The sequence below is a fragment of the Anarrhichthys ocellatus genome, unplaced genomic scaffold (genome assembly GCF_004355925.1).
Source record: "Anarrhichthys ocellatus isolate YVR2014 unplaced genomic scaffold, GSC_Weel_1.0 scaffold20, whole genome shotgun sequence".
Lineage (NCBI taxonomy): Eukaryota > Metazoa > Chordata > Actinopteri > Perciformes > Anarhichadidae > Anarrhichthys > Anarrhichthys ocellatus.
Window position 1 is genome coordinate 245,982 of NW_022280050.1, and position 9,428 is coordinate 255,409.

The 9,428-nt window shown below is 41.7% G+C and overlaps 1 protein-coding gene across 3 annotated transcripts in view; it reads right to left on the bottom strand.

The window, feature by feature from the left end:
- The window catches only part of LOC116389765 (neuropilin-2-like), an 87,849-nt gene that overhangs the window by 34,313 nt on the left and 44,108 nt on the right, over positions 1-9,428 (bottom strand). For all 3 annotated transcript variants that reach the window (XM_031858713.1, XM_031858710.1, XM_031858712.1), the window contains exons 8-11: positions 8,137-8,281; positions 4,336-4,511; positions 3,341-3,514; positions 1,813-1,957 (exon numbers count right to left, since the gene is read on the bottom strand). In XM_031858713.1, the coding sequence (XP_031714573.1) occupies positions 1,813-1,957; positions 3,341-3,514; positions 4,336-4,511; positions 8,137-8,281 (640 nt within the window). The remainder of the gene's footprint in view (positions 1-1,812; positions 1,958-3,340; positions 3,515-4,335; positions 4,512-8,136; positions 8,282-9,428) is intronic.

Genomic DNA, 9,428 nt, shown 5'->3' on the forward strand with positions numbered 1-9,428 from the left:
ACACACACACACACACACACACACACACACACACACACACACACACACAGAAAATACAGAATTCTAGCAGCAGGCCATCAGTTACAGCCAACAGCCCACTTCAAATCCACTGGGAACAGGTATGTGTCATTTCCTGTTCTTGTCTTCACCTCTCACATGTCACAACTTGACTGAAGCAGTACGATTTGATGGCACATGAAGGAGAAGGAGAGGAGAAGGAGAAGGAGAAGGAGAAGAGAGGAGAAGGAGAGGGAGAAGGAGAGAGGAGAGGAGAGGAGAAGGAGAAGGAGAGGAGAGGAGAGGAGAGGAGAGGGAGAAGGAGGCCATAAAAGTAGCATTTTAATGCACCATTTGCAACTAAGAATAGAGGTCTGCTTAAGAAAACATTCAAATATGGTACGGTACTGTTTTTAGCCTTCATAACATATTAAATAATATATTGCTGCCAAATTTATGAAGCACATCATTATTGCTTAAGTAAAGTAGTAAATGTGGGGAGATTTATACAATGGCCTGCTTTATTATTATTATTGTGCAGCTGAGAATAATTTGCTATCCCCAGCTAACAAGCTCCATACAATAGTAACATATTGTAATAAATAGTACTTACACAGCTCAATAAAGAAACATACGGACTAATGGTCTGCATTTGTCACTCTATACACTTAATCATCATTCTTTATGAACAACGTTTTACACAAATTCTTGAGCAGATCATAGATTGATAACGAATACCAAAATGTTCAGCAGAACATGCACTGCACCTAATCCTTTACCACATAGCTATGTGTTATTAACATAATAGGCTGAGAACACAATATAGTACTACACAGCTGGCCACCGTAAGTCCCATGACCTAGACATGGTAATCCCTGTCCAGACATGCTGCATTACCTCCTATAGAGCAAGATGATTAACTTCAACCACTATGCAGAGTGCGAATAAGTATACGCAGACACACACACACACACACACACACAAATACTATACATACAGAAACAGAGATACACAAAGACACACACCATGGCAGATTAAAATAAAAAGAAAAGCAGACAGACACACTCTTAATCCTCATAAGCACACATCCAACCGTGCACCTAATACACACTAATTACAGATGTCAAATTGATTAATGGTGTGATTTTTTTGTTTTTCATGTTTACTTATATGCAGCAGTATCATGATCATTTTGATAACATATGTGTGATGTGGAAAAAGATTGCTTTTGATCACAAAAAATGCCGCCACCATTGTTCTGATTGGTCTAATGTCTTGAATCTGGTACAGAAATACATCGGGCAACTATCTAATAGTTTAACTTTCAACATGAAAAATCACATTTCTATCAATAGCAAAAAAATCTGGATTTCTGAAAAATGAGATAAAAATATAACACTGTGTTCATTAAATGTCCTCCGTATGATTTTTTTTTAACGTCTCAAATGTGGGCATATCTTTAAAATTATTGTAATTTCTGAGATACAGCCATTTTCTCCACATCCAATATTTAGTGTTTTGGCACATTGGACCATTTTTACCCAATATATATTGCAAAAACAGTAGTCCATGTGCCCAAAGACTAAATATAGTAGGATAAGAAAAACTCACTTTTCCATTCAACTTAAAATTTCAGTTGCAGGTACAAATGGATTGAACTTTTTCAAGGCTGTGTGGTCACAAACAAAGTTTTGTGTTTTTAATGTGTGTACATTCCTGCAAGCTCATAGTTGTGACTTTATCTGTGTATGTGCATGCCAGTGTGTGTGTTGCACATATATGTGTGTAGCCTTCTGTTATCTCGCATGTTCTTACCAGGCAGGTCGCAGCCGAGGACCTCCATCCTCATGCCGATCCCAGCAGGGGACCACCTCTCTGGAAAGACTCTGATGTACTGGGCCACTATCTCATCAAACCTCCGCACCTCAGGAGTATCAAAGTGGCCGTTCCCCTCGAAAATCTAAGAGGGAGGCAAAGGCACATTAGGAGGGATGTTATGTTGTTATGTTGAGTTATAAGACAGTGCTTTACTGTTTTCATTGTACAACAAGGAATGAGTAAAGATGAAACATGTCCCCTCCAGTTTAAAAGATGTTTTTCTGTCAATTCTGACATTCAAGTTCAATTCACTCAATGCGAAAATGTGGCAACGTTCTTCAGCCTGCTCCACTAATGACAGCTTTTTTTTTTGACTGTAGCTCAGCACAGGAAGAGCCTGCTGTGATTTAAAAGAAAATGTGTCACAAGTATCACTGCTTGTCCTTGAGTTTGTTTTAAAGCCAAAGCTGTCTGAGACGTGCCTAAGATTTAACACGATGAGTGATAAGCTTGACATCTTTTTTATTTGATACATATGGCATCTGTCAGAGTGGGTGCACTAAAACATTGTTCTGTGGTGAAGACGGCATTGAGCATCCTGAAACAATGGAGAAAGACATATTCGCTGCAGAGGTAGTTAAAATTCAGTCTTTTCCCCACTCCACCGTTCACGTCTCGCTGAAAAACAACAGCAAAATCACGAGCCTGTCTCTCCGAAGTCATATAACACTCCTAATCAGCACCGTTTCCAAGCACAGTATGACATGTGACATAAAAATAACAATGGAGACTGTGTTTTCTTTGATTTTCAAGTAAGCAGCCGGTGGGAAAAACACAAAATTTATTACAGGCTGAAAACTGACAAGACTGCAAAAATCCTTTCAAAATGTGGACTGTGAAAGTTGTAATATTGGTTGCATTAATTGAAATGCATATATCTGTCTTCCCCATTTCTGGAATTAAAAAAAAAAGTGTATGATGAATTTCCCAGGATGCGTTTTTAAAAAGACAGGCAGATGAGAGAGAACAGAATTTTAGCATCAGGAGAAAAAGCCTGGCACTAAGAAGTACCATTAACGTTTTAAGACTGAGTCTCAGAAAGGAGAAGAGAGTTTAAAGTGTCTCACAGTGCGTTAGACTGCCGGCAGTGTTGATGCAGGAAAGACATTTTTAATTAACACCCATGAGAGTCAAATAGAGGATGAGTGAACAGGAGGATGAGACACAGAGAGAAGCAGAGAGAGAGCACAGAGGACTTAGACAGCAGCAAAGACAGAAGCAGGGAGAGTGAGGACTGAGGTGATTAAATTGAATTATTATCAGAGCTGAGGCTGTATTAAATGGCTTATTTTCTTGGAAAAGACAAAGCAGAGAGAGAGGGAGAGAGAGGCAGATGAAGAGCAAAGAGGGATTGAGTTGAAAGACAGCTATAAATGAACTACAAATGAGGGAGAAGTGACAGTGACAATCAGAGACAGGAGGGTACATATGTAAGTGTCAGGCAGACACCATCCCCCTCCTTTACCTTAGCAAACCCTGTCTTGCTGTCAGTGATGTAAGTCCAGTCTTTGCCGTTCAAGCTGTGCGCCAGTTTGTACTTCCTGACAAATGCTCTGTTCTCAGCGCTGGTGCTGCCCTCCAGCCCTCTTGCACCCTGAGTAATAATGCCCCGCACCATCTTGGGCACACCGAGATCGGTCTGCAACACAGACAAACATGATCATTATTGTTAGCTCACTCTCTGCACCGCAGAAGCCCACCACTTTCCCCTGTCTATTACAACAGCTCTGACTTTCCCTACAGCCTGCACAGTCCATCAATGCTGGTTTTTCCATGACAGAACTTTTAACAAGGTGCAAGGCTGAAGGAAAAAGTGTTATTTTTTTTTGCATTTCTGTTGTAATTCAACTGGCTCAGTTCAAAAATACAAGGTAGTCTGTGGTTCAAAATGGTGTCCATTGTGCCAATTACTTGGTTGTTCTGCAGTCGGACAATATGAGTTGTGATCCTTGATGTGGTTTATTCTCATTTTATTTCCCACATTTTGCAATATCCTCTTGTACAACTTTTGTTTTTTAGAACTGATTCCAGCCCCCCCCCCCCCCCCTCCCCCCGAAATGGCCTTCCATTTCATGGTTTGTCAAAAGTGATTTTGACAGTCGCTGTTATTGGAGGTGCTGTAGCAAATGATGGTTATTGCTTTGGGTTTGTTTTACTCCTTTCTGAGACATTTTTCAGGAACTATAATAGAAATAAAAGCAGAACCAGTGACAATGGCAGGCTGCGTGTTTTCATCAAATTTGATTCCTGTAGTGGAAAAGGGTCAAAAAGATACTGACTGAGATGCAAAGCTAGCCAAGTAGCAACATTTACTTTCTGATGCAGTAAAATGAACCCCACCTGTGGCCCCTTATCTCAAACTACAGACTCTTTTGTGATGCAAAGCAACAAACAGTTCTATAGAACATATACTGTGGTGTAAAAAAAAACAAGATCCCTCATAAGGACAAGGTGACGTACCTGCAGCCACTCTTCCCCAGCTATTGGTTGTGTCGGGTTGGGAAACCAGCCCGACCGACTGGCCACCAGCCTGGCCGCCCCCATGGAGCCGTGGATGTCTCTCATGGACGACGCAGAGATCTGGGAGTCTGGTAGCAGCCCAGACAACATGCCTTGCAGCTCTGAGCAGGGTGCATCTAAACAGGACACAGAAAGAGAATGGAATGAGAATACTGGGTTACTATACTCTTTCTAAAGCATGACAAAAAAAGCATTGTTCAACAAATGTAATCATTGCATATTAATGCAGAGCTGGAAAACATTCCTCTGCTCTCTTTCCGTGTTCCAAAGATCAGTCAAGCATAGAACACTTGAAAATCAGCTTCCGAAAAAAGGTTGTATTCATGAGTTGTCTGATGTGAGAAGGACACCGTTTCTTGTATTAAAGGGTTGATGTTGGAGCTTTGTTGAATGAATATTTTTTTTTTTTCAAAATGGTCTGCATTACCAAAACAGTAATAAAATAAAATCGACAAAAAGTTCACCAAATGTTTACTGTGATGGATTTTATAGCTCAAGTCTGTGAAATGAAACGGTGAAATGAAATTAGAGACTGCCAGGAAAGTAGAAATCGAAGAACTGCTTTGGAAACGGTCAGGAGTGATGAAGGTCAAAGGGGAATACATGGCATTATTATCATCCTTTAAAGCCGGTTGGATTTCCTGTTCTCTAGGTTGCTGCATTACTAAGCATCTAAGAATTCAAAAACTGAATGAATGTGACTCCAAGGTCAGGAATGGAGCAAAAACGCTGGTGTGATGGTGACGTGAATTGTTAAAACACGGCACTCCGCTGCTTTCCATCAACCCATTTCATTATTTTTTCCTTCCTTCTGCTGCAAAGTTGATGCATAACTTTAACCAAGCTTCCAAAGGGGATTCTTCACGGGGAATTGAGCTGGAGAAGTCCCAAATGGAAGAACTAAATGAGGGCATGCTGCAGATCAAAGGGATTCTGTTTATTGTGCTGACAAATATGTTTTAGTCTAACAAGCATCAGAATATTTGTTATTACCATGAATAATCAAAAAACAACAACAAAGGGAACACAACAGAGTGACCATTTGTATTTCAGAAATGTAGCGGGTAGAAACAAAACGATTGTAATGAAGGAAGGAAGAGGAAGCAGGACGAACGGTGATGAAGAAGAGTTCGAGGACAAGGAGGAGATAGACAAAAGGTCAAATAGAAAGATGGAAAGTAGAGAGAGCAAGTGAATAGAGAGATAAAGAGAGAGAGAGAGCAGATTGACAGTGAAGGGTGACGGTGATTGATGGTGACATTCGTCGGGTCCACGTGGAGATGAATGTCTAATGCCGTGATGTCTGCAAGCGCACCTCAGTATGGTAAATAATGAATCAACAATAAGCAACAACAGCTACGCCATGCTAGATGAGCTCCCTCAAGCTCTGTAAAAGACACATAAACTGAAAATTCTATCATTGTATTTATTTTTTATTTTTGAATCTATCTTTTTCTGAACAGCTGCACTCCAGCAGGTTTTTTTTAATACAGGAGTGCAGTGGGAGTGGATAAGAGTATCATCTCTGGAGATCACAAGAGCAGAAATAGCTAGATATCACACACCAGCACGAGAGCTCTTAAAGCTCCACACAAATATATACATAGACACACACACACACACACACGCACACGCACACACACACACACACACACACACAAAGCAAGGCATGCACCAGCACATAGAAGTTGAATAGACAAGGTCTCCCACATTGGCACATGCTCTGATGTTTAGCCCACACATGAGCGCGCACACACACTCCCACTGTGCTGTTCCTGATAACAGGGTCTCTCTACAAAAGCTGTAGAGTACACCATTGAGTGCTCTACCTCACCGATACCCATGCACACGGCTGCGCACCACACACACACACACACACACATATACACACATAGACACACATATAGCTTTACGAACACTACATAAGCCTGGTGAGAAAAATAATAAAGGTGCTAAAAATAAATGATTGATAGGTGCTGCAGGGCTAAAATAAAGCGAGATTAAGGAAGGAGAGATGGAGGGATGGAGGAACAAAGAGTTGAATGAGGCAGGGAGAGGGTAAGATTTAAGGGAAGGACTATAGGGTGGAGAAAATGAGAGACGGGGAGAAAAGTGGGAATGGAAGCTGTCAGCAAAAGGCAATAGAAGGACAGAGGAGAAAGTAGAATGAGAGAGAAGGAAAAACAAACGACATTGACGAGGGATAGGCAGAAAGCGAGAAAGAAAGTAGAGAGAGACATAAAAGTGTGATTTAAGTTAATGACATGTCACTGACTGAGTGCTTTATGTCGGCCTTTATAGGCCTGTGTAGGGCATTATCCCTTCCCCCTGGCAGTGTGTTCGGTTGTGTGCTCGTCAATATGTGCAGGGAAAGAAGAATGGAAGACACTGCATAGCTATTAGCGGGTGTGTTTGGTTATAAAGTTTCTCCGCAGGTTATAGACATGTCTTACTGAAAAGCATGGCAGAAAAGTGCTTACGTCTACAGTGACGTCCTCTGTCATCTCTCTTAACGGAAGCAGTGACAAGATGCTGCATATAAACCCAGTGTTTTCCTCAGGCCAGTGATTGATTGGAGGCATTACAAGGCAGCAGAGATGGGCAACACACAGGGAAACAGGAACGGCGAAAAGAGGTGTTGAATGGGTTCTCACTGCTGAGAGCATATGAGAAACTTAGGGTGATATATAATGCAATTTCAGGTGTTAAAAAAGGGTAAAGAATGGCTGCTGGTAGACAAGAACACAGGCAAAGATACCTGATTTGTGCCACATCCCTCTCTCTCTCTCTCTCTCTCTCTCTCTCTCTCTCTCTCTCACACACACACACACTCACACACACGCATGAATGCACAGGGACACACTCACACAACCACACAGTATCATATTGTTTTGGTGTGATTGTGATTTGTGTGGGTGCTGAAATAGCCCCCTAGATAAGAGCATATCTGTCCCTCTCAATGGCCACTACGATGGCAGCAGAGAGGCTCTAACCCAATAATGATACAGTGGAACTGAAACACACACAACCACACACACACACACACACACACACACACACACACACACACACACACACACACACACGCACACACACACACTCAAATGGATTGAAACTCTCTTTTACCATTTCTATGACACACAAGCACACACACACACAAACACAGACAGTCTAATTAAGTTTTATCTATTTATAGGATTGAGCTGATTATGCTGGTTGAAATCGTGTTTGTTTGCCAGGGCTGCAGATGAAAGCTGAGAGCCTGTCTCTGATGTTATCACCCACACATCACACTCTAGTATTATTCTATTAGGACTGAGTGTGTGTCTTTTCGTGTGTGAGTGGGAAACTGAGAGGGAGGATATGTATATGAAAGAGCGAGGGCAAGAGTGCGAGTGCACATGACAGTGGGTGTGTTGTGTGCATAGTGAAATAAGGAGAGGAAGGTCTGAATAGAAGCATTGGATGGATTGATGGATGGACAAATTACTGAATTGTTCATCATTAGGTTATACAAATGAGAAAAAAAAGACCATTTCACATTTGCTTGCTTGTTCTTTTCCAGGAAATGTTTTCTGAGGGAGTTATTTTTGCCTTGACCCACCTTCTGACCAGTAAAAGCCAGTATATCACTGGTATAAAGTTTGGCAAGACCACTACCGTGTTTTCACAAGAGTGAGTCCCACGAGGAGAAAAGAAAAAGTCTGAGAAAATCGACAGAAGACGCCACGTCTTTCTTACCCGTAATTTGACAGCCGTACAGCTCAAAGCGCAGTGCGATGCCGTTCTTCCACGTCTGAGGTCGGATTCTTACGAAGCGGGCCAGGACGGGCTGTGGGATCCGATTGAGAACCACCTCCGTGGCGTCAATGTTGGCATGGAAAACCTACATAGAGAGAGGAACAGACATTATTTAATAATACTACATTAATGGCTGAAGGGTTTTTCCCTGTTACCCTGTACAGGAAGTGCAGAGGGCGGAGTGAGCGACACAACTAAATGATGGATTGGACATTTTGTAGACATTTATGGTTCCCAGACGATGTCTCCTAATGAATTTGGTGAACCTCCATCCTGCTAGTGCCCCCATAAGGTTCACATTTAAGGTTTTTCAGTGAAATGTCACGTCAACTCTTGGTTGGATTGCTGTGAAAGATGGGACATTCACGTCTACCTCTGAATGAATTGTAACAACTTTGGAAATCCTTTTACATTTCATCTAGCGCCATCATCAGGTCAAAATTTGCATTTGTTCAATACTTTGATTCAAGACCAACTACCTGCAAAAGTCATGACATTCCCATCAGTCTCGGCCATAGTTGTTGTTTGGTGCTAATTAGCACATTTAAGCTGCTATGGGTAAGTGGGAAAATATAACCCTTTAAATAAATATTTATATGACAGAACAAGATATGAATCTCATGTCTGTGGGTTCAGTGAGGAGCTGCAGTCAGGATGAGTTTAGCCTAACTTTGCATACAACTCTCAATCATGCAGTGTATTTTGTTTGTGCATTAACAGAAATGTAACAATGACAGTAACAACTCAGAAATATCCTAATAGTCAACAGTTTGTGTTGCCTGACTACAACAGACTAATGTTCCTCTTCCATGCACACACACGTACGGTACATAAACACACGTACACACACAGTGAATATATTGCTTCTGTCCATGAAGGAAGAAATGAGCGCAAATGTCTTCTGACACACAGTGTGTTATAAATCAAGGGTGCAAGTATGTGGGAGAGCATCCTCTTCTCACATCCCCTTGACTTAACCACACACACACACACACACACCCACACACACACAGGAAAACATCATCTTTACTCCTTCACGCACAGAGCGCAAAGAAAAACAGACGCTGTCGCCCCTCAACGCACATGATATCGTCTCTCTCTCTCACACACACACACACACACACACACACACTACAGAACACACACTGTCTTACAAAGTGCCCTCTGAGCTCCCACATTCCTCACCACACACACACACACACACACACACACACACACACACACACACACAC